Source organism: Phalacrocorax carbo, chromosome 4, assembly GCF_963921805.1.
Source record: "Phalacrocorax carbo chromosome 4, bPhaCar2.1, whole genome shotgun sequence".
Lineage (NCBI taxonomy): Eukaryota > Metazoa > Chordata > Aves > Suliformes > Phalacrocoracidae > Phalacrocorax > Phalacrocorax carbo.
This window is the reverse complement of record NC_087516.1, coordinates 56,445,042-56,468,706: the sequence shown is the minus strand read 5'-3', so window position 1 is coordinate 56,468,706 and position 23,665 is coordinate 56,445,042. Positions and strand designations below refer to the sequence as shown.

General features: G+C 40.3%; 3 protein-coding genes and 1 long non-coding RNA gene across 6 annotated transcripts in view; 3 read left to right on the top strand and 1 right to left on the bottom strand.

The window, feature by feature from the left end:
• CENPE (centromere protein E) overlaps positions 1–1,125 on the top strand; it is a 38,011-nt gene extending 36,886 nt beyond the window's left edge. The window contains exon 44 of the mRNA XM_064450041.1: positions 208–1,125. Within this exon, the coding sequence (XP_064306111.1) occupies positions 208–305 (98 nt within the window). The 3' untranslated portion in view covers positions 306–1,125. The remainder of the gene's footprint in view (positions 1–207) is intronic.
• A 1,845-nt stretch (positions 1,126–2,970) lies between these two features.
• On the top strand, positions 2,971–18,246 carry BDH2 (3-hydroxybutyrate dehydrogenase 2). 2 transcript variants are annotated; one of them, XM_009504792.2, is made up of 10 exons: positions 2,971–3,041; positions 5,067–5,147; positions 7,802–7,880; positions 10,221–10,317; positions 10,840–10,948; positions 12,117–12,177; positions 12,814–12,927; positions 14,056–14,114; positions 14,713–14,805; positions 16,055–18,246. In XM_009504792.2, the coding sequence occupies exons 2-10, from the start codon at positions 5,076–5,078 to the stop codon at positions 16,106–16,108; spliced, it is 738 nt and encodes a 245-aa protein (XP_009503087.1). In that variant the 5' UTR covers positions 2,971–3,041; positions 5,067–5,075; the 3' UTR covers positions 16,109–18,246. The 2 variants fall into 2 exon arrangements, with proteins under 2 accessions (XP_009503087.1, XP_064306107.1); XM_064450037.1 differs by lacking the exon at positions 2,971–3,041 and adding an exon at positions 4,924–4,957.
• The window catches only part of LOC104052928 (sodium/hydrogen exchanger 9B2), a 26,132-nt gene continuing 18,534 nt past the window's right edge, over positions 16,068–23,665 (top strand). For both annotated transcript variants that reach the window (XM_064450032.1, XM_064450033.1), the window contains exons 1-2: positions 16,068–16,153; positions 22,383–22,485. In XM_064450032.1, coding sequence (XP_064306102.1) covers positions 16,125–16,153; positions 22,383–22,485 — 132 coding nt within the window. In that variant the 5' untranslated portion in view covers positions 16,068–16,124. The remainder of the gene's footprint in view (positions 16,154–22,382; positions 22,486–23,665) is intronic.
• Positions 19,918–22,389, bottom strand: LOC135313117 (uncharacterized). Its single transcript, XR_010372712.1, has 3 exons — positions 21,713–22,389; positions 20,782–20,902; positions 19,918–20,050 (listed from the first exon to the last, which is right to left on the bottom strand). It is a non-coding gene; the product is annotated as an uncharacterized LOC135313117 (long non-coding RNA).

The window sequence follows — 23,665 nt, the reverse complement described above, 5'->3', positions numbered from 1 at the left end:
GCAGACTTCAAGAAAGAATAACTCATTGCTGTTTCTTGTGATGGCCAACTTAGTAATAGTACAGACTTCCTCACGACACAAAGCTCCTCAGAGGCCAGCTTTGAGTTGACATTTAAAACACTAGTCAAGATTAAATTGCCATATTCCTACTGCTTGTCCAACTGGGGAAGTTTAGATATTACTTTAATGTTCTTGTCTCCCATATAGATACACGACCTGCAGGAATAGAGCCCACAGAAGAACATCTTAAGCACTGGTTTGGAACTTCAGAGAAAGATAAAGCTCCTGATTGTACCACCCAATAAAGGTGCTTTGTCATAAGCTGCCTTTGCAGTGGCTGCAGCCAGAGTCTGCATATATGAAAGATAATTGCTTCAGGTCAAAAGCCATCAGCCTCTTCCAGAAACTGAAAAAGCTGGAATACAAGAACAAAATGAGAAAAGCAGTCATGTTGCCCACAACCTGCTGATCTGATGATGTTCTACTTTGGTGGGATTTTTTTGGATGGCAAAAACCAATGTATTGAAGAAAAACAAACAGGAATGGATCACAAACTACTCTACTGTGAAACTTCTCAATCTTAAACTCTTAATTATCTTATTCCTAAAACAGCCCTTTTCTGGATGGTCGATATTTGCATCTTCAGAGCGCTGTTGAGTTGGAAAGAAATATACTTGCTTCCCAGCACATGGTTTTTACACTATGCTTTCTCTTAAGTCCACAGAAACTGCATTTCCACCACAATTTTAAATTTTCTCTGTGGACATTGCAACTGAAGTTACTAATTTTCTGTTTATAGGGCACATGATCAAGGCTTCCTCTTAAACTCCTTAAAATATTTCTGCAGCTCAGCCAACTAGGGTACCAAGAGTAACTTTGTATTTTGCATCATCTTTCAATATACTTCCAGTTCCTGTCTGAAGTTGGGTGTTGGAACTTCTGTAATAGTAAGCAATGGACCTGACTCTTTTTTTTCTGCTACTCTAGTGAATGGAAAATAAACTGGACAATCAGGGCTGCAAGACACTGTCTTACTAGCCTGCTTATCTGCGTTGAGACCTACTTTTTGTATGTTTTGTATAAGAAGGTTTGACAATAAACTTTAATACATTAAGTATTTTAAAATATTGTTGCTAGTCACTTGTGCTATATCTAAGGATGTTGATGACAATGTTCAGTGTCTGAAGAGTATCTCTGATAGTAATCTCACCACTTCCACCATTATGCTGCTTGTATGTGTCCCCTATAACTTTCTGCAATAATTACTTTGTGCAGAAGTTTACTGTTGCACCAGTCTATGTCACTGGTGTTTTGTTTAATTCTTCTTTCTAACTGAATCTTCCTCGATCAGGAAATGTTTGAAGTCTAAAAGATAGATCCTCCTCCTTTTCCTCCCCACATGGCCTCCACTGCCAACTAAATAGGAATTTAGCACTCAGCCTGAGATCAACTCTGTTAAGAATGAAATCATGAGATGATAAAGTCATACTTAAGAAATACACCTCCATCAAAAGCATCATCCTTATTTTATAGGAATAAAGCTTTCAGTGTTGCTAGGTCTCTTAGGTACTCCATTTCGGGTTACTCAACCTGATCAGCAAGTTGGTTACATAGACATGTTCCTGGGCACTCAGTAGTTACGGGAATTGGATAAGTCACGCAAGGATTATTTACTTTGGACGTACTTTGAAATCTTTAATAAAGAATCAGCTCTCTATTTACCTCGAATAGCTGAAAAACTCGGCCAACTACTGTAGCTACTAAGAAACTGCAAGCATTTATCTCTAAATCTCTGTGGAATGTGTTTTGGGCAGCTTTTAAAGATACTGCCAGCCAAAAATACACAGGTTCTAAATACCCTTAGTGAGTTCAGCACTGCAGTCTCCTTTCCTACTACAGCCGTAGGTAAGTAGGAGCAACTTCTTTCCTGCCAGTGATAAGTGCAAAGTGCTGGTGGTCGTGTGGGTGGGTTGTTTTGCTTTCTTTTGGGGTTGGCTGGTTGTGGTTTTTCCAGTTTCCCACTATGACTGACAGATATTTCCTTTAGCTACCAGATTTTTTAATTCCATCTATTTTCGTGTTCTAATAAATTCATTGAACTGAATTTTTCCTTCCAGGAGGAGGAAACTAGGTGTATATATATAGATCTACCTCGTATATACAATTTCAAGGGGGGTTTTGTTAATTATTGCTTGCTTAGAATGTTTCTAGATTTGGAGACTTTTCTGGTGGCTGAGCTGAGAAACAAGAACCTATTGCAATAGGTCTGTGTCTGAACTCAGTAGGCAAAAGGTATTAGGGACAGAAGAATAAATGCTTTTAGAAAACCTAGTCATCAATATTTTGTTTACTGGGGAGCTGATTTACAAAGCCTTAGAAAGCTATCATAGTTCAGCAGAAAGACAAGATAAACTTGTGAACTTTGTGTATGTGTGTATAGCTTTTCTGAGGAAAATGTGCCCAACTGAAGTTCAGGCAGGATTCCAAATTCTTTAAGAATGCTATCGGGGTAGGTTTAGGTCTGGTGTGAGCTTACAACTAAATTAGTTTGTCCTAGAATTTTTCCAGTCTGATAACATTTGTTAAGGCAGAGTTAATGTAAAGTTAATCCATTACATGCAAAAAGAAACATTGGTAAATCACCGGTTTAACAAAAAAAAAAAAAACCCAAAGAACAAAATTTATCGTGCAAGTATTGTCCTAGTTTGGAATTTGATAGCTTACATCGCTAAAGAGGGGTTGCTTGGGAAAAACATGTTTATGGCCTTTTTTGGTGGGAATTCTGATTCCTTAGGGAAAATGGACAGCTAATGCTGGTGATCCTTTTTTGTCCTTTCCTGTGCAGGAGAAAATCACTTTTAAAACCTTGAGTTTCACTAGATGGCAGTATCTCAATGTTTCAACGGGAAATTATGTTCATATGGTGAAACTTAGCAGTTAGACTACAAATCCCAACAAGCACAGCAAAAAAAAAAAAAACAGTATAGAACTTCCTTCTGTACAAAGGTCAGTAAATATAACAAGCTGCCTGAGATCTCTTGGTGAGTGACTATATTAATAATTATTTTCAAGTGCTTCATAGAATTGGTGTAGCAAATGATCATAAAAAGCAATAGTTGGGTTGAAAAATATATTTATAGTGCACTTTGCTTCCCAAGTGTTACAGTGATTTGGGGAAGTACTTTGACTGTTTTTTTTTTTCCACTGAAAAGATGTATGTGACAACAACAAATAAGAAAGAGCTTCCTCTGCCTTCAGCAAGCACTTTGAGCTCACTGTTGAGATACTCAGGACTTGCTACGATTAATAGAACCCTTCCCAGAATTTTGTGTTTGAGGAGTTGTATTTGGGAAGGCTTGATACAGTAGAGAGAAAGCACAACATAGTTGTGTGTGTAATCTCATTCTGCTCAGTATTTTTCACCTGTCAATGCAAAAAGGTTATGCTAAGACAGGGCCAATCTCATATAGCCTACCATCTGAGGCATCTGAAGACGTGTCGTATTTACTAGCCAACCTAAGAAGTGATTTCTAAGGTGTTGTACTTCCCCTAATTAGAAAGGTGCATCTCGGTTACTGTTTGCTTAGGCTGTTATGTGCTTTGTTTCTCTCTTTGTGTGTGTGCGCGTGCATGTGTGTCCCTTTTATGGAGGGAAACCTACAGTGAAACCATTCAATGTCTTGAAATGTGGTCTGTAATTCAGTCTGACTTTAAATCAAAAGAGATAATGTTTTTCATATTAGAATGGAAAGAATTTTTCAGTTAAACTGCTTCAGAAGTCGTCTGATTTATTGAATCTGTAACCTTCAGGGAAATACTCGTTTTGCTGCAACTTTTGTTGGGAAAAGCTGCCAAGAAAACAGAATTTCTGGTTAAAATAGGAGAAATTTATAATCTGCTTTAAGATGTAGGACACTAAATTCAACCTGGTAATCTGAGCATGGATTTGAGCATCTCTACACATAGCTTTGGCTGCTAACCTAGGGGAGATTATGGCATCTTTATCTTCTTGGTGAAGTTCTCAGTAGGTTGAATTCATGTGCATATTTAAAGACTTCGGGTTCTTGGGACACCTTTCTACACTCATAGCTACATATACATATACATAGCTCTGTGGTTTATAAAAGTGCAGAAAGTTTTGCTTGTTGGGATCCCAGTTAACAAACACCAGATATCATGCTCTGACTGGAACACAGTGACCTTACTCTGTAGGCAGTTCTTTGAAACTGCTATGAAGTAGTTCATTCCCTAAATAACCAAAAGTCCTGCTGGAAACTTTTGAATCCATAAGAGTGAGAGGATGGCATTTGCTTTTGTTTGTCTGCAACTTTACATGCTGTATTTCTTTAAACAGAATGCAGTGTTTGAAAGTGTGTGCTTGGGCAGAAGGGGGCTACAAGTTGCCTTTGGCTGCCTTTGAGGTGGAACCTCCTAGAGGTTCCCTACCACTGGCCCCAGGTGTGCCCAGTAGTTCCCTGAGAGCAAGCAACATGAGAGAGGCGAGACAGGGCAGAGCTTCATTCCCCCCACACTCCTGCCGCCTTAGCTGGGAATCTGCTCTGCTGGAAGATTCCCAAGACAATTCAGAGCAGACATCACCACCAGGGTATTGTGTGGAATTTATTGCTGTCTAGGAAGTTGATGAGTTTATAGTCTGAGAGGAATAGAAGACAGACCTGCTTTCTAAGAATACAACGGGCAATGGAAACACTAGATTACAAACTATTATACTTTTATTCTGCTTCATCTTTATTTTTTTCTGTTTAAGGAGAAATAAAGTCTAGTTTCTGTTATAATAAAGCTTGGCTTTTGAGCTCAAATGCCTTTTGATCTTTGTGAGGCCCATGTTTGGGGGTGTGGGGGGGAGTCTGAGGCAATCCCCCCCCCTCAGAACCCTGGATGAGTCAGGGTCACACCGCAGCCAGACAGGACAATCTGTGATATGATTTGATGGCAGGTACTCTGAATCATGTCTAGATTTTGGAATGCATTTGCATCTGATTCCCAGGGAGTGTGGTTGGCTCATCTTTTTGTTAAAGGTTCTGTGGTATTTTCTGTCTGCACAGGTCAGCAGCATGGGTCGGCTTGATGGGAAGATCATACTGCTGTCGGCAGCAGCACAGGGGATTGGACGAGCAGCTGCTATAGTAAGTTGGAAAATGTTTGTTCTCCTGTACCTAAGCTAGGTCTCTAATACTAGCTTGTGCAATGACACTTGCACCAAACAAGTTCTTGAATTAATAAACCATAGATGAAGCCAGAACTACTGACTATACTGTATCATGCATGCTTTGTGCTGTTTGAATTTCTGAAACTCTTCAGCTCTCAGGGGTCATGTTAGGCAAGGGTAAGGGCGAGATCTGAGAACAGCTGCACTGCTTTTCTAATAATACATAGTTATATTGTCTGTACCTTTAATTCGGTATCTCTTTCCCTTTGTTCTGGGAGAAGATGAGGATAGAGGAAATATTTCCTGTTATAAGGATGGATACTGTGAAGATCGCCTCCAGTAAAGTCAAGATGTTTTATCTACGCTAATAGCTGATGAAACCAAGTCTATGTGATACTAACAGCACAGCTACAATGTTCATAATAAGTGACTTTGAGAAATCCTTTACAAATTTTATTTAATTACTGTGAAACAGAACTTTCTGGTTAATTTACTATTTTTTTTGACCTGTTCTCCTGCTACTTCTTTCTTCTATAGGAGATAAAGAAACTAGTAGATTTACCTCAGTATCTCTGTAATGTAATCAGTGAGCCAGGAAAAGCTCCTGTAAGTAGGATTTTTGCCAGACTAGTTATTTTCTCATGCGTGCAGTTAAGAACGTAGAAAACTGCTGATCCTGTCACTTGCATTAAAACACTCAAAGGAGCAGGTGATTCTCCTGAGGACTTCACTTTGTAAATACCAGCCTTTCATGGCTTGCTGGGTATGTTTAATGTTGCTATCTTCATAAGTTGCATGTGAGACAATTATTTTGAAGAGTGGAACCTGCAGTCTGAGGCGTCAGAATACTTTTGACACAGAGGTTACTCTGTTAGCATAGCTGTTGATTTATCAGTAATCTGACTGATTTGAGGGGTGCATCAAGAATGAATAAACATCTCTGGCAAGGTATCAAAAAAAAAAAGTGCTTTTTAAATATTGCTCTATTGCAGTGACTTGGATGCAACTGATTTTCATAAAATTTATATACCTACCACTGTGGTGGGCTGACCATGGCTGGACACCGTGTGCCCACAAAAGCTGCTCTATCACTCCCCTCTTCAGCTGGGCAGGGGAGAGAAATATAACAAAAGGCTCATGGGTTAAGATTAGGGAGATCACTCAGCAATTGCTATCACAGGCAAAACAGACTCGACTTTGGGAAATTAGTTTGTTACCAATCAAATCAGAGTAGGATAATGAGAAATAAAACCAACTCTTAAAATACCTTCCTCCTGCCCCTCCCTTCTTCCTGGACTTAACTTCACTTGCCATTTTTCTCTATCTCCTCCCTGACAAGCAGCACAGGGGGACAGGGAATAGGGTTGTGGTCAGTTCACCACATGCTGTCTCTGCCACTCCTTCTCAAGGGGAGAACTCACACTCTTCCCCTGCCTCCAGCCATGAGGCCCTTCCCATGGGAGACCTTCCTCCACAAACTTCTCCAATGTGGGTCCTTCCCACAGGTTGCAGTTCTTCATGAGCTGCTCTGGCCGTGGGTCCCTTCCCCAGGGCTCAGTCCTTCAGGAACAGGCTGCTCCAGTGTGGGTCCCCTGCACGGTCACAACTCCTGCCAGCAAACCTGCTCCAGTGTGGGTCCTCTCTCCACGGGTCCACAGGTCCTGCCAGGAGCCTGCACCAGTGCGGGTTCTCTGCAGGGTCACACATCCTTCAGGCATCCACCCATGCCAATGTGGGGTCATCCTCAGGCTGCAGGTGGATACCTGCTCCATGGATATCTGCTCCACTGTTAACCTCCATGGAGGTTGCAGGGGAATCTCTGCATGGCCTGCCTCACCACTGTCTTAACCACAGGCTGCAGGGGAATCTCTGCTCAGTGCCTGGAGCACTTCCTCCCCCTCCTTCTTCACTAGCCTTGGTGTCTGCAGAGTCGTTTCTCTCACGTATTCTCACTCTTCTCTCTGGCTGCAGTTGTCATTGCACAGGTTTTTTGCGTTTTTTTTTCCCCTCTTCTTAAATACATTATCCCAGAGGCACTACCACTGTTACTGAGAGGTTTGGCCTTAGACAGCAGTGGGTCCATCTTAGAGCCAGCTGGCACTGGCTCTGGACACAGAGGAAGCTTCTAGCAGCTTCTCACAGAAGCCACCCCTGTAGCCCACCCCCCCACCCTGCTACCCACGCCTTGCCATGCAAACCTAATACAACCACAATTCCTGTTTTATGACTTATGCCTTTACCTGTCAAATCTCATAACTTCATTTAAATCCAACAGTACAGGCAGTTCTAGCCGTGTGTGCCTGTAACGCACTTGCTAAGTGCACATGCAGCTAAAAAGTGGAACAATACCAGTTGTCGTAGTGTGGTTGCTGTTCTCATACTTTACTTACGGATTCCGTACTTTAAAGAAAAGACTGTAAATCTATCTTATATATAATTACTTAGTTGTCCCCAGGATGTGTGGTAATTGATGTCCATTACTTCCTGACATGCCCAGAATGAAAAGTGAAGAGATCAGCTGCCTTCAGCCAACTTTTATTTCAAGCCAAAAGGAGATGAGAAGAAAACAAATTTCATTTCTGGTAAGATCTAGAATATGTAAATATAAACTGCTTCTCTTGTATTCTTCAGGCTTTTGCTAAAGAAGGAGCTGAAGTTATTGCTACAGACATCAATGAGTCTAAGCTGCAAGAACTGGAGAAATATCCAGGTAAGTGACCTAAGTAGACATCAGTTCAGCTCTCGCAACTTTTGTTGTAGACTGGATGAAATAGAATTTGAGGATAGGGCAAACTTCAAAAAGCCAGAAAAAATAGAAAATATCCAGACTAATTCTTTAGATGTTGGCATTGCTTCGTTCCGTGGTGTGGAATGGCAGAGAGATAGCATGTAAAATACTGCAACATCAGCATATCAGGCAGAGTATTGTCCCACACATGTGAAATAACTGTTTCATGTGTCACAAAAGCGGTTGATTTCTGCTTCCCAGAATGGCACCCATTTCAATTACCTTTTGCGATCATTAGGCTAATTGTCAAACATATCACTCTAAAAGGCATGGAATGCTTTTCTCTGATCACAAGAACCAACATCCAGCTATATAAAAAGTAGATTTAGTGTCTTGCATTTCCATGGTCCAAACTTACTAAGGAATGCATTAAAAAGATAGCTGTCTAGGGGAATTCATGTCTTCAGAAACTAGTTCCACCAACACTAGATCAGCCTATTCTGTTTGTACAAAAGCTCAGGCCTAAAAGTTGCTTTCCTGCGCATATCGCAGCAGGTTTTGCATAGTTGTTGTTCTTAATCACAAGTGACACTAGTGTGAGACATTATATTAAAAATGTATTTTTTGATCTTGAAATAAAAAATAAGACTTGGATATATTTCACAAATGAAAATGCTTTCAACTTAATTTGATGGAAGTGGATTTAATTAATTGCTACTATAGGGTGACAGTCAAATATGCAAAAACACTTTTCTCTTGCACAGCTTTTAGAGTGAACATCGGTCTCTACTGACTGGAGTTCACCACAAGCAATCCCTTTGTAATCCTTTAGGAACTTTAGGGCTTTCCAGGTTCATTCTGAGGGTGTTTAAGAAAGTGTTATGTTTTGAACTGCGTGTTGTGTTTTTTTACCCCTCTGCTAGTGTGCTCATGAGGAAAGAGGTGATTTTTCCCTGTACTCAGAGTGGTTTCCATCCTTTTGATATATGATTAGTTAAGCTATAATTCATCAAGGCTTGGCACATAAGGTTTTCGAATTTTATCCAGGAGAGGTAGTTCCCATGCTGAAGTTAATCACCTGTAGTCTAATTGCATTGTTATACACAAATCTCTTCAAAAGTGTCTATATCGTTTAAGGCATATAAAGCCTGTTCATGGACTTGTCAGTTTGGCTTCAGAAAAAACAGGTTTTTATCTATTTCAAATCAAATTCTCCCATAATTTAGACATAACTCAGATGTTTTACAGTATTTCATAAATCATGTATGTTGGATTAGGTCTCTGGAGGCCATTTAGTCCTGCCTACTGTGCAAAGTGGCTCCAGTTAGAGCAGGCTGCTCAGGGCCGTTGTTGAGTCAAGTTCTGAACGTCTCCAAGGATGGAATTTCCTCAGCAACCTCTGTGGATCTCTGTTCCAGTGTGACTGCCCTCATGGTTTTAAAATAATAATGATACTTAAAACAAACAAAAAACCCAAAGCAAAAAAAAACCAGCAAAACCTAATCACACCTTATATTTAGTCAGACTTTCCCATGTTCTGGCTTCTTTCTGTTGCCTTTCAGTCATCCACTGTGGACCTCTGAGAAGTCTGGCTCCATCTTCTCTGCAGTCTCTCAATAGGTAGTTGTAGGCACTTACTAGACTGTGTGTCACTAGTTGCATATGAATGAATTGTAAAACACTGTTCCGGGGCATCAGTGTGTTCTGCACTAGATGTCCCTTCATCCTCGATACAGGATACGCCATGACCAGACTGTGGCAAAGGGTGATCAGCAGCAAGTCTTAGTGCCTTAGTGCAAAGTCACTTTTTCCTTATTAAATGGTATAAATATGATTAATTGTGTCCTCAATTACACATGGATAGATGGGATGTAAAGTGATTGTGAGTATATGTGACACATGTAACTAGTTTCAAGTAATCATTACTCTATCATAGTGGGCATGAAAGCCTGTTATGATTGTACAGGCCCCGTAATTTTTCAGTTTGAGAGGAATTTAAATTTATTGAAAATACTTTTATGGTAGATTACATTAGCTCATCTGCTTGTGTGATGTTGTATGACAATCAAACCAGTTGATCTTTTTTTAGTTCCCTTCTGAAATGTTAAATAGCATGCCATGCTGTCCATTGCTGTCCTGATTTAACTAATTTAACCATTAAGTGTAGCTCTCACTCCATGAGTCTTCATGTGGTGAACCTCTGAGAGGGGACTGTTCCTGGCAAGCCCCTGTCTTGAATCTTGGTTACAGTCCTCAGCACTTCAGAAAAAGAAACTGCTGCTCTTAGCCAAATACACTGAAGTGAATGCTGTGTTTTTCTAGGCATTCAAATACGGGTTCTGGATGTCACCAAAAAGGAGCAGATAGAAAATCTGGCCAAGGAGATTGAAAAGATCGATGTCCTCTGTAACGTTGCAGGGTAACCAGCTTCTATTTGATCCTATTTCTTTTTCCAGTTTTCCCTGTCTTCTAGAAGTAGTTTATTTTACTTAAATACATTTTATTTCTTTTGTTTTAATGCATTTTATATCTTTAATGCAGATTTTCATGTGTTTTTGTTAACACTGAACTTGTTGTGCGTAGCTGTGTTCACCCAGGCCAAGACAGAATGCTTTGGAATTTGTTTTCCCCACTCTATGGTTGCTCTGTACTGATGGCTTTGGCCCTCCTGGCACAACAGTGAGTGAAGCTGATGGTCTGCCAGTGCACTATCTTTAATTTCCCTATTGCCAAACATTTCTTTGCACATATCAGATCTGTCTTGTGTCCCTGATACTCATCAGGAGAAAATACGGTGGCTTACTTTCTTCAAAAGCGCTCTTGTCCCTCCTTTTCAAGGTTAGAAGATTTAGCTATTATGAAATAGCAATGGAAAAATATGCATAAAAAATCATAGAAATGTAAACCACAGTCAGTCATCCACTTCATGCACTTATTCTAGGTTTGTTCATCATGGAACCATTCTGGAGTGCGAGGAGGAAGACTGGAACTTCACTATGAACCTCAATGTTCGCAGCATGTATCTAATGATCAAGACATTCCTTCCTAAGGTAAGGCTTGGTTGCCCATGATTTTTCATCTCTGCTGCATTCTATTTAAGGTGTGAGAGATCTAAATTGTTGCCACTGTGACAGCATGGGGTTTGAGATAAAAAGCAAGTAAATCGCTTGGTATAGGGGAGGCCCCTGGATTATATTGATCCTACTCTAAAACAGTCTCTGCATTGTGTAATCCTTCAAGTACGTGATCTGTCTAAAGGATGTGGCAGAGAAGATTAATTCAGGGGTTTTGCTCTGTGTAGTTTGTAACTAAAATCCTTCAAATGCAGAGCAGTGAGGGAGCCATTGCAATACAGTGCTACCCTATTATACTATGGTACACAGCTGCACAATGCCACTGCTACAAAATATTTATAAAATACATATATTAACATGGATATTATGCAAATCTGGAAACTATCTTGTGAAACAATCCAGTGCCACTGATGCTGACATGCTGGTTATATCAGAACAACAATCCAGTTACACAGTCTAGGAGCTTGGGGATACTTGCATTTGAAGTAGTAACTAGGTTTGGGACTACAAAAATTTGTGGACTGAATAAGGCGTTCATATTCCTGTAAATGCAAAGGCCAAAAGTTTAAGCTGTGACCATCACTGGATGATGACTACTCTTTTCAGTGTTGTTCCAGTCCTTTTAGTTTGGTTGGTTTTGTTTGTTTGCTTTCTTAGCTGATCTTAATTTTCAAAGGTTCTTTGTAACAACTTCAGGCATCTAGGGTTTTGAGATGCCTAGAAAGGTTATAAGAAAGAATTTTAGCTATAACTGAAGATGCTAGAGAGTTGTGTTGTAGTCTTCTTCAAAGCAATGGAGAAGTGAATTAGTGCATTGGTAGGTGGCATGGCCAGATGTAGGGTAACTTACTGTGGTGCCCAGAGGACAGTGATTCAGAGGTGGCTATCTAGGAAGAAAATCCTTTCCTGTCATAGTTTTCACCCATGAGATGACTTAGGAGAACCTAGTGAGAATTTCAGATTCTGCTTTACTACTTCAATCAATAGATCAAAAAGAGATAAGCACCTATTCATGCCAATTAAGCTTTGTTACCCTGCATATCAGCTGCATGTATGGCTGTTTTGTGGGTTGTTATGGGCTATTTGCTGGACCTGCAGATGACAAAACCATTTGCATTTGAATGACATAAGTATTCTTTTGCAGATGCTTAAACAGAAATCTGGAAATATTATAAATATGTCTTCCGTGGCATCCAGCATTAAAGGTCTGTAGCTTGCTAGAGTGTTCCTTATATAAGTCTTTTAAAATTATAGGAATGCAAAATAAATATTGCACAACTTTGAATTTAGAGACCAGTGCCAGTCCTGTGGAGAGATGGAATTTAAAAAAGGTGAACTCGTCAACTCATACATACATGCAAGGACACAGATGGGAAACTACAGAAACACTAAGATCCTTGCCTTTGAGCTTTTGAATCTGTCCTGAATGTTTTGTAGCATCCGTTTACCAGTTTGTATTGACTATAAAGGAGTTACTTCCAGTGGTATCTTACTATGTATGTTCTTCAGAGAAACAAGAAATGACAGTTAAGTAAGAGCTATAGCTATGCTTCCCAAGGAAACCTGATGGTGACTAACAGATAGGGCTCTGCTGTTCCTAAATCATTACCTTTTCTAGTCTACTCCCCAAACTTACACGACTGTAAGAATGTGCGCTTTGCTCTGGTGTATGCCTGAGCAGAATTCTGGCAGTCAGCATTCTAGTTAGCCTGCCCTTATGGAGAGACTACAGATGCGGTGGGGAATGCTGGAGTCCAGAAGCAGAAGCATACTGAACAAACCTGGGTCTTTTTTTTTTTTTAATATGTTTCTACGCTGCCTTCACACTGACCTGCTGTTAGGAGTTGTGAACAGATGTGTATATAGTACTTCAAAGGCAGCAGTTATTGGTCTAACAAAGTCTGTGGCTGCTGATTTCATTGAACAAGGCATCCGATGCAACTGCATATGTCCTGGTAAGTTTTCTTACCTTATTTTGTAAGCTAGGAGCAGGTGCTAGAAGGCCTGATTTAGTTTGATATTATTAACAAAGAATAGACTTGCAAGTGGCAACTGAAGTTATCAGCAATCAAAAAGAACACGATGTGCTTGAAACACTACTGAGATTTAAAATAGAAAAGCTGTTACTTTTATAGTAAAAGCTGTGTATTTAGTCTGTTAACCCAGCACATGCATGTTATATATGCATTGCACAGTATTTGGATGTTTATTTTCAAAGATGCAGTCTGGTAGTTAGAAGCAGATAGGGGCTAGGTAACAGGCTAGCCATTGTTTAACCATCTGAAGAGTATTGAATCTGATTCTCAAGTCTTGCCTTTTGTTGAAATTTAGAGTCCTATGTTATGTTGATAGTTTGCAGTCTTTCTCCTTGCCCTGGTTTAACCCCCAGCTGGCAGCTAAGCCCCACACAGCTTGTCGCTTGCTTCCCCTCACAGTGGGATGGGGGCGAGAAGCGAAAGGGTAAAAGTGAGAAAACGTGTGGGTTGAGATAAAATCAGTTTAATAGGTAAAGCAAAAGCTGTGTACGCACAAGCAAAGCAAACTAGGGAATTCATTCACCAATTCCCACTAGCAGGCAGCCATCTCCAGGAAAGCAAGACTCCATCACGTCTAATGATGACTTGGGAAGACAAATGCCATCACTCCAAATGTCCCTCCCTTCCTTCTTCTTCCCCCACCTTTATGTACTGAGCATGATGCTGTATGGTCAGGGACATCTCTTGGGTTAGTTGGGGTCAGCTGCCCCAGCTCTGTCCCCTCCCAGCTCCTTGTGCACCCCCAGCCTGCTCGCTGGTGGGGTGGGGTGAGGGGCAGAAAGGGCCTTGACTCTGTGTAAGCCCTGCTCAGCAGTAACTAAAACATCCCTGTGTTATCAGCACTGTTTTCAGCACAAATCCAAACTATGCCCCATACTAGCGGTTGTGAAGAAAATTAACTCTATCCCAGCCCAAACAGTACACTCTGAACCATATTGCAGTTACGTGTAAGTGGTAAGACATATGAATAGAACCAATGAACTCCAGGTTTTTGTCATGATTGTTGATAAAGTTGATTTTTAACACTGAATTTAAAATTCTGCTTAGGAACTGTTGACACACCATCTTTACAGGAAAGAATCCAAGCTCGGCCTAACCCAGAACAGGTGAGAAAGCAAATTACTAGTTGGATCATGTGCATATGTATATTTAACCCCCTTAAAAAAAAAAACCAAAAACCAACCAAACAAAAACATTTCTGCCCAGATTCAGGAATGTCCCCTATTTCCGAGTACCAATGATAACATAACAGTAGTGTCTCCTTTGATACTTTGGTCCATTTCAACTCAAGACAGAAGTCTTAAAATGCTTCAGAAGGATACTATTGCTTAGTGAATACAGAGGGCCTGTCATCTGTGGAAGTACTTACTATTACTGGTTACTGTATCTAGTGCAAAAGTAGATGATGTTTTCTACTGTGGCATGTGGCAGCCACAGACTAGTGGAAAACCATGACAGAAAAGGCATCCTGGCCTATGTATTTCAAAATTATCTGGGATCCTTAACCATACTGACCAGATAACTGTGAGCCCTCGTTTGAAGGGCCTGGGAATACCCGCCACCAAAGGAAGGAGGACTTGTTGGCTTTATTAAGGAAATTGTGACTTTGGCCTGTTTTCAGTATTACTTTGTGCATGTCAGACTAATCAGATTAAAAGGATTGTTTTATTTTTGTTTTTACATATACCAAATGCCCTTATCTAGGCTTTGAAAGACTTTCTAGCCAGGCAGAAGACTGGTAGGATGGCCACTGCTGAAGAAGTGGCCCATCTCTTTGTGTACTTGGCCTCTGATGAAGTAAGTATGGAATGATAACATTTCCTGTCACAGAATCCCATGCTACTTTGCTGCATCATAATAGAGAGAATTTGTTTTAGGAGGATTTATATTGTCTGTTGGTCTGGATTATTAAAAAAATAAAAAGATGACAATCTTTTACTGAGTTCAACCTACAATACAAAAATTATTCTGAATGTTGACGGTGATTGTTAAGTCATTGTGTATTTGGTACTATAGCCTGGTCGTTTCATGTCATCTGAGCAAATCGACTGACCCCAGTTCATCCTGAATTGGAGTAGAAATGGGTTTGTCTGCTTTTCCAAGTTAGCACCACAGCTATATTATGTTTTAAGGAGGTAAAATTAGAAGTCATCACCTACCTTCATTATCTGAGAGCAAGTATTTGTGTAGAACTGCTGGAGGTTTTAGCTAAAAGGGCTAATGTTCAGAGCAAATCTACCCTTTTGCACAAGGGAAACAACAGACCCACTGAGGCTGCTGTAGACCATACTCTTAATGACCACTGCAAGTACCACCAACGCTAATGAGCACACATCAAGGTTATTTCAAATGCCATAAATTTACTATGAATCTAAAATTGGACTGGATTCCTCTGGACTTGTCCAGCAGTCCTACTGAGCATGACAGAATGGAATCGATTCAGTCGCAATGTTGCTATCTGCCAGTAATCTGTTTTTCATTTTCCTCTTAGTTTTGGTGTTTCTGTAAAGCTCCTGGGGTTTTTTGGTTTTGTTTTCCGTCTGGTCATAGGGTTTTCAGCCATGTGTAGACAGGATTCCAGTTTTCCAATACATTCCAGTATGTTTCAGCACTGGCATACTGAACTGTTGACAGTCTTCTCTGTGCTTATCTCACTTTTCTGCACCATCTAAATTTTCAGTTAGGTCCCCTTAACATTATTAGGTGACCTGGTCAGATTCTGCTCAGCTGAACAAAGGGAATAACATCATAGTGTGAGGTATTATTCCTGCAGGTGAAATATCTGAAGTCTAGCTTATGTGAATTTGTACACTTGGGACGCATTCTCATCTTAATTCCTCTAATAATACTTTTGCTACGCTCCCCTGAGTTAGCTGAATGGCTTCGATTTCTAAGTTTGTTTATATTCTACTTATTCAGATGTTTCTGTAAAACAAAAGTGTTTGTATAAAAAGAAAGCAGGTTTTTTGTTAATTTAAAGAAAGTGTTTCCTTGTACTTAATAGCCATAAAAAATTAAATTATTGTTACTTCTTATGTAATTTCAGTCTGCCTATGTGACTGGTAATGAACTAATCATCGATGGAGGATGGAGCTTGTGATTGACCCTACCTGCAAATGGAAACTCATACTATGAAAGGCAAAAAGTGAGGCTTATATTTCGTGGTTAAGATAGGTTGCAAAGATTTAGACTGCTCACACGATGTCTTTCAAAACAAACTTGGTGCATTTCTGCTGCTCTATGATCTCTTTATAGGTTGATCTTACTGATTCACTTTCCCCTAAATAGTGAAATGCTGGAGTAAAACATACTTCATGTGGCTTCCTTTTGTGATAACTCAAAAAAACATGAGAAAATAGCAATTTAACATTTAAGATTTCCAAGAACATTGTTTAAGGTACAAAATCTGAGTTGTGTTTTAAGCAAACCTGAGTGAAAGGAATTAAATACTACCTTTTATTCTCATCCTACAAAGTATTTGGAAGCTGAAGATTAGGTTTCGTACTAGCATTGACCGACTAGAGAAAATGTTGCAACTACTATTCAATCAGCCAAACGGATCCTGAACTAAGTGTGGTTTAAAAAGAAGAAAGCAGAAATAATAGCAAATTTGAAGATTTGAACGTTCTGTACTGTCATTAGCAGAATGTTTTTCTACAGCTCTGCAGTTCTAAAATAATCTGAATTGTTGAAAAAATACTTCCCAAGCCTAACAACACTTGCAGACCCAAAATGGTTTGTGCAAAACAGTCAAGCACACTGAAGATACATGGTGTATGGGCACATGAAACTTCCTGTGCATATAGCAAAGAGTCAGTGTACGTGCGCAGCTGGCTTGTGCAACTGCAGTGTTCAGTTTCCAGATCCTGGGCAAGTTAGGCTGTTAGAATCTGGGGAAAGCAATAATCATAGCACGAAAGGCAGGGCAACAGATTACCATTAAAAGCAGCAGGACTGGCCACTTTGTGGAGTTTGGGAGTTTTGTTTAAGCATATAATGATAATAAACACTGCCTTCATGAAGAAGAAATGATGGAGAGGAACCTGCTCTAGTGGTCATTTAGACTAAAGCTTACAGCTTGTAGAAAGTATAGAGAATCACATGCCCTTTTACAACCAGTTAGAAAATTAGTACTTCAGTACAAAAGAGGGGAGAAGGAGGCCAGAACTGTTTCATTAATTGTATAGATCACTCCTAAAATGGTCTTGGAATTATCATTACTATATTTTTTTCCCCTTCCACATACAAAAAGTATTATGCAAGGACATCACTCTGGTAGGCATGGATGGCAGTATTTGTGCAAGAAGTATTCTTAAATACGCAGGCGGATCTTCATTAATACACTTGACTTCTGGCACACAAGCAAAAGGAGCGATTTTACCACTCTAGATAGAGCAAATATATTCTTCTCCAAGAGGATGTACTAATACCAGACAAATATTGTCAAATCTGTATGCTAGGTGATAGGCTTTAGTATTCTATTGCTTGATTCTCAAATACCAATACAGTTCATGCTAAAACAAAAGGTTACATTTCTCTGAAAGGGACAGTTTCTACAAGAGTTTGTGTGGCTCTTTTTATAGTGATAGCACATGGTAGCTGTGTTTTATGAATCAGAAGCCCATTATCGTGAAGTCTCATACTCTGGAAGAAAACATACATCCTAACCCAGAGATTTAAGGCAATGAATTTAGACTATTTGTTTTGCTAACATACTGTTAAATTTGACATGAATGACACGGGCTGACTGCTTATAAATATGGTTACCTTAAAAAATTGCATGGAGCTCCACTTACCTAGTTTGTGAATGAAGCTGTATGTAACTTCATATATATTAAATGCATATATATGCAGGGGGAGGAATCAAAGAATAAATGCTACTAAATATGTTTGGTCAGTAATCAGAAAGCACAGGAAAAAATGTACAATATTTTGTCCATGTTTCTGTAACACCTGCATGTTTTTAAAATTACTGCTTGAGCTTTTCAATATTAGCTGAATCATTAATAGAAATTATTTGATCTCAAAGATAATGGAACATGTGTAGTTAAAATCAGGCTTCTTATTTGTAAAAGTTACACTTATTTATAACTTTAGAATGAGGAAGTGTTTCTCAGCCTCACTATGGGTTTAACTTTTTACCTTTAATTGTGGTCGCAGCATTCTGATCTTGTGTAGTTTGTTTATGGGGTTTTGAGTATCTAGTATTTCAATAAAGTGACCCTGGCAGCCAAGCAGGATCAAGTTGAGGCAGAAATCCAAAGTTATCCAAAACGGCTCCACCAATGTTCACTGACGTAAATTCAAATGTCAGAAGTTCAGGCTGGCAGGGTACTGTTTCAATGCTCTCAAAGTTTAATATGAAGGCCAAAGTCCTTCCTCTGCAGTAGCTGTAGAAGGCTTACCTTAGAAAGAGAATTCCCCACTGCAGTGACACGGGAAACTCACACTGTGTATTCTGAAAACATAATTAAGAATCTGAGAGAAAATTCATTATACGTATTGCATACTGAACTTTATTACTTAGCATTTCTAAGCTCACTGGTGATCTAACATACAGATACTAGTCAAATGGGTTTTTTTGTCAAAGCACTCCTGCAAGAAAAGGAGGTACCGTCTGCTTTTTAAAGTGCAATACAGAGATATGGATTTTTCAGTGGTAGTCCAAGAAGCTGGTGGATAAAAAAACCCAAACCAAAACAACAAAAAAACCCAGCAGAGATTCCTGTCTCTTGCTTCATTGGCAATGCTATTCATGGTTGTGTTAACGGCTACAATGCTGAAACACGTTGTAACGTCTAGGGCTTTTCCAGCAGAAGTAGACTTGCTGGAATTATTAAAGGAGAATGCTTCTTAATGCTCATGTGACCTCTTAATTCCCTGGTCTATTTTTATGCAGCGGGGTAGTTCTGTTTCTTTTCCTTTCACTCCAGTGATAATACAAAGGGGAGTGTTTTGACTTTTCAGATTCTAGGTCAAACTTTTCTCTTGTGGGGGAGGGGGGAAGAGGCTTCTGTGATGCACAGTCCTTCTGGCAAATTTAATCTGATCAAAAACCAGTGCTTTTTTCCCCTCATATTTGTAGTCAGCTTGATTCTGTGTGATGCTACTAGAAGCAAAGTTGCAATCTGTGGCATTTGAATCTGCTTTCACATGCACCCACTGTAGCTGGCAGAATGAGGTTGCGAGAGAAGGTCTGTCTCATTTCCTTGAGGTGGACACACTTGATTTCTTCCTTAAGAAGTAGAAACGTCTACTTCCTTCTCATCTCTTGTCCTCCTGGATGCTGTGGGCTCAGGGCTGGTCCATTGCTCAAACCAACCTGACGCCTGTTTGACAGCTCAGACCCAGCCATCCCTCACCGCCGGGCATCACCTGTTCGCAGCACCAAGAGCTGGGAAGGCACCCGAGGAGCCCCTTCGGTCTTCCCAGGCTCCAGACTGAGGTTTCTGCCGCTGGTCTAGCGAAGCTGTGGCTTTGGAGGAGGGACCGTGGCACTAGCAGCAACAGCCGGGAGGAGGAGCCAGAGCTGGCACAGGGCTGCTGCTCTTCGCAGGGAGCGGGTTATCACCCCTGCATCTCCGTGCCGAGGGACCAGCCCTGCGAGGGAGGCTGCCCGGGGCGCCGCTCCTTCTCTCCCATCCCTGCCGTTCCCCGGGTGAGCCTTCCGCCGCTCTGCCTCCTTGCATCTCCATCCCTGCGGCGGGAGAGGTAACACGGGGGGCTGGCGGCTGGCTCGGCCGGCAGAAAGCTGCCGGGGGAGGCGGGGAAGGAGGTTGCGTCAGGGTTTGCTTACGCCTTTTTGTAGGTGATGGTGCGCGGTTTGGGCTGTCTTTTCAAAAATTATTTACTTATTCTGAGCGTTAGTTTCTCTGGTGGTGGCTGTGGTATTTTATTTGTGTTCCTTTCTGTACCGTGTAAGGGCAAAGCAGAATGTTGACAGTCGCCAGGGCAATAGAGCTAATGCTACAGGCATGCACGCGCTGCCCCTGTCAGTCATCTCTTCCGTTCAGCTCTCCCTCTCTTTCCTTCTCCCTGCCAACTAAAATACACAGTAAAATGAGAAGATCTAACAAAAACCTGTAAAAAAAATCCTTTCTTCAAAACCATTCCTCTCTTCTTTCAAAATAGGGAAGTGTATTTTGTGGGGAGGTACTGAAATAAGTCTGTTACTGGCTGGTTTCCATGGTACAGGCCTTAACCCCGTGGTATAAATTCTGCTCTGTGATTTCTCAATTGCTGATTTTGTTTGTAGAGGGGGTGAAATTTAAAACAAGACAAACCCACCAAAAACAAACAAACAAAACCCCAAAACAAAACAACCCAATGAAGACCATGAACCCCCCAAAACCCCACCCTCCTATGAGTAAACTAACTACTGGCTTTGGTCTCTTTAATACTACTGGCTGTTGCTTGAAAGTAGCAGTATCAAGAACATGACAGCATGAAGACCTGTCACAAAACAGCTAATGACAGCACATCTACTGTCAGGCTCCTTCACGCCTTGAAACTGTTTCTGCTAAGCAGAACATTCCACGCTCCTTCCTTAGTCAACCTGTTTCTTTCCTATATGCTACTGTGAACAATGCAGTCAGGAGCTGAAGCTGTTGTGAGGTGGACTTGGGCTTCCCAGAAGTATTAACGTGCTTCATGTCAACAGCTACCCGACCTCAAGAACTGGGCTGCTGCCCATGCAAAGCTGGACAGAGAGCAATATCTTTCTGTCCCTTACCGGCACGCACCCCTTTCAGAATTACAAAGTCAAGTACATACACCCCAGGGAAGCAGTTGGCGAAGGGAAAGAGGGAGGCACTGGTAGGTTGCTGATACTTTCTGTCCCAGTTAGTAGACTGACATTTGTGGATTCCCAGCCCCAATCAAAGGATGAACAATCCTGTGAGAAAAAAACCATAAGTGCCCCTTCTTTCATTACAAAAACTTTGAGACCACAACTATTTGGTTCCACAACTAGTAATTAAAGATACAGAAAAGTACTGGAATTTAAGTAAATTAACACTTTTCGTTTAAAAAGGAAAAAAGCAAAACTATTACCTTAGAACACATTGGAAGTGTTTGCCTATGGCTCTGTATTCTTCCTCTATGCCTTGGCCACATCACAAGCCAGTTTGGTATCAGAACACATCAAACAAAACCACCCAGGTGTTACAATAGTCTCTGTCTTTGTTCATGGCATCAGTTGTTCCCAAATATCAAATATATCATTGGAAACTGAAGGCTTGATAATTGTGAGAATCAGCTCTCTGACTTGCTTCCAGCAATTTAGCAAGGAATTTCTTGGCTCAAAAGTTCTGGCTTAGCTTGAGTGGTGTTTTATATGGCCACAGCAATGTAAAAGACTTCAAGAAACTGCTGTTAGCACTGAAGTGTAGTTGGTGGAGAGCATACGGCCACCCTTGCTGTAACAAAACATTAGCAAGCCTTGTCTTCAGATATGTGCGTGCAACTCTTGCTGGCTCAGGCTTGAGAAACTACAGTAAATATTTGCACAAAAGCAATTCTGATGTACAGAACAGTCCACTGCCATATCTCTTGTTAGCATCTCTGGGACAAGAAGTGGACCAGTTAGACTGAGTAAATACAATGACAATTACTCACAAGTGACTTGGAACTTATTTTTCCTACTCTGAGAAGTATCTCCATGGGATATAAGCAGTAAAAAAGAGCCAAGTTTTATCAGCCTCACCTGAATATAGAGTGCAAGTTGTGCATAGTCCTGATCTTTATTCAAGCAGGCATCTTCTGTGTCTTAGATGTTCAGTCGATGTGCTTGTGAATAGTGATGTCTATCAGAACCACATTCTTGAAAATTGCCCTGAAAATCAGTCTGGATCTCGTCAGGCTTATGTTAGGGAAAAAGCGTCCCCTCGTGTGTGTGCTTCAGAAACTATAGCTGTTCTTAGCTTTATGAAATGGTTGCTTGCACGGCCATGCACACAGGCCCTGTGATGCCTTCAGAAGTAATGGTCTTGGTAAGTGGTGTTGACAGCAAATAACCTTTATCTTGTGCTGATAAGGAGGCACATACACACACACGTATTACAGCTGTACTTTTAAGGAGGCAATAACAACAGGTTAGCACAGGTCCCCGTGATTCTAAAACTTGGGGGGGTTTGTTTTGGTTTGGTTTCTTTTTTTTGTGATTGATTTTGTAAGTTTTATACTGTTCTTCTGTTAGTTTCTGTCTTTTGTACAGAGCACACAGGTAGGCAAAACCAATTTACTTCCAAACTGGGTTGTGAGAGTTTTTTTACCTGATCTATGGGGAAGAAAACAATATCCCAGAAAAGTCTTGCATTAGGAAAATAATATTATTTGCTTCTCTCTAACTTTTCTACCTTTATTGTTTTGTTTAGGTTTGCAACAATGGTAAAGGAGGGTATTGTGAATGACAACGATGATTCTGAGCCATCAGTACATGAGAGAAATGGCATGATTCCCATGCATGAGAAAAACGAGGTAAGTGATTAGGGTCTCAAAGTACAGTTTTAGTCAGAGGAGCCCTCCTTTTCCTTTTCTTTTTCTTCCTTCATCTGTTAAAATCTCTACATCTAAAGGGAATACAAAGAGTTATGTCAGTTAGAATTTCTTAGAATTCACAAACGTTCAGGTTTTAAAAGCCTGTGGTATGTTGGATTGCTGGAAATCAGTGGTTGCAATTTCAGCTTGAAGTGGAAAATGCATCAGTGTAAGTTTTACGATCAGCTATGGAAGAGAATTTAATGGACTTAAGATTCCTTCTTTGCTTTCAAATTATGTCAAGCCATCTACTTGCTCAAAGTTGTTCATGCATCTCTTCTTTTTTTTTATTTAACAAAAATAAACCCCACGGTTTTAAACTTCCATGTGCATATTTCTAGTGTTGGCTACCATGACTTTAAAAAAGACTTGCAGTAAATGGAAGTAAGAATAAAATTCTTAATATAAAAAGCACTTTAGAATAAACATATAACATTGACTGTAAAGAGAAGTACCGTATGGTGTATCTTTATACACATGGGTACCTGGTGATCACAGAATCACAGGGTAAATAACCAAGTAACTTCATGCTGAAAGCTCACAAGATTTGTGTTCCAACTGTGACTCTGAGTAAAGGAGATATATATATCCAGAGAGACAGAGAGAGAGAGATGAGGCAGAAAAATAATGGGAAATGTGAACTGGAAGAGGGCCAAACCACAGTATAGGCAAGAATTCCATGTCCATGCTATGATAATGAGGTGACATGAAGGTGAATAATCATAAGGGAAGATAGATGATTAGCTTGTCAAAACATAAGGACCCTAAAATGAAGTGAGACATACATCCAAAAATGGTCAAAAAGTGCTTTGGCTATGAATATGGATAAGTAGATGAATCAGTATAAGAGAACAGCTTCAAGGAACCATCCTGCAAGGAAATAACTCTTAGGGTAGCATTTCTCCATCTCTACCTTGACTTACCAGCTTGAGCCTTTCAGCAATGGATCATGTGAGTAATGCTTGCTCTGGCCAGCTGTTCTCTTTCTTTCATCTTTGTCTAATCACAAGTAGGTTTTGTTATTTTGGTTCAAAGCTTTGCAACAGAAGTTATTTAGGAGATATATTAAAGATACTGTCTCACTGGAATGATGCTAATTGTTAATTGTATTGTGGAATCC

Excerpts from the sequence above, each read along its gene's own strand:
- BDH2 (XM_009504792.2), top strand. The coding sequence starts at position 5,076 with ATGGGTCGGCTTGATGGGAAGATCATACTGCTGTCGGCAGCAGCACAG. Across the intron at positions 10,949-12,116 it reads TCAAGACATTCCTTCCTAAG|ATGCTTAAACAGAAATCTGG; the intron begins GTAAGGCTTGGT and ends ATTCTTTTGCAG. Across the intron at positions 14,115-14,712 it reads CTCGGCCTAACCCAGAACAG|GCTTTGAAAGACTTTCTAGC; the intron begins GTGAGAAAGCAA and ends GCCCTTATCTAG.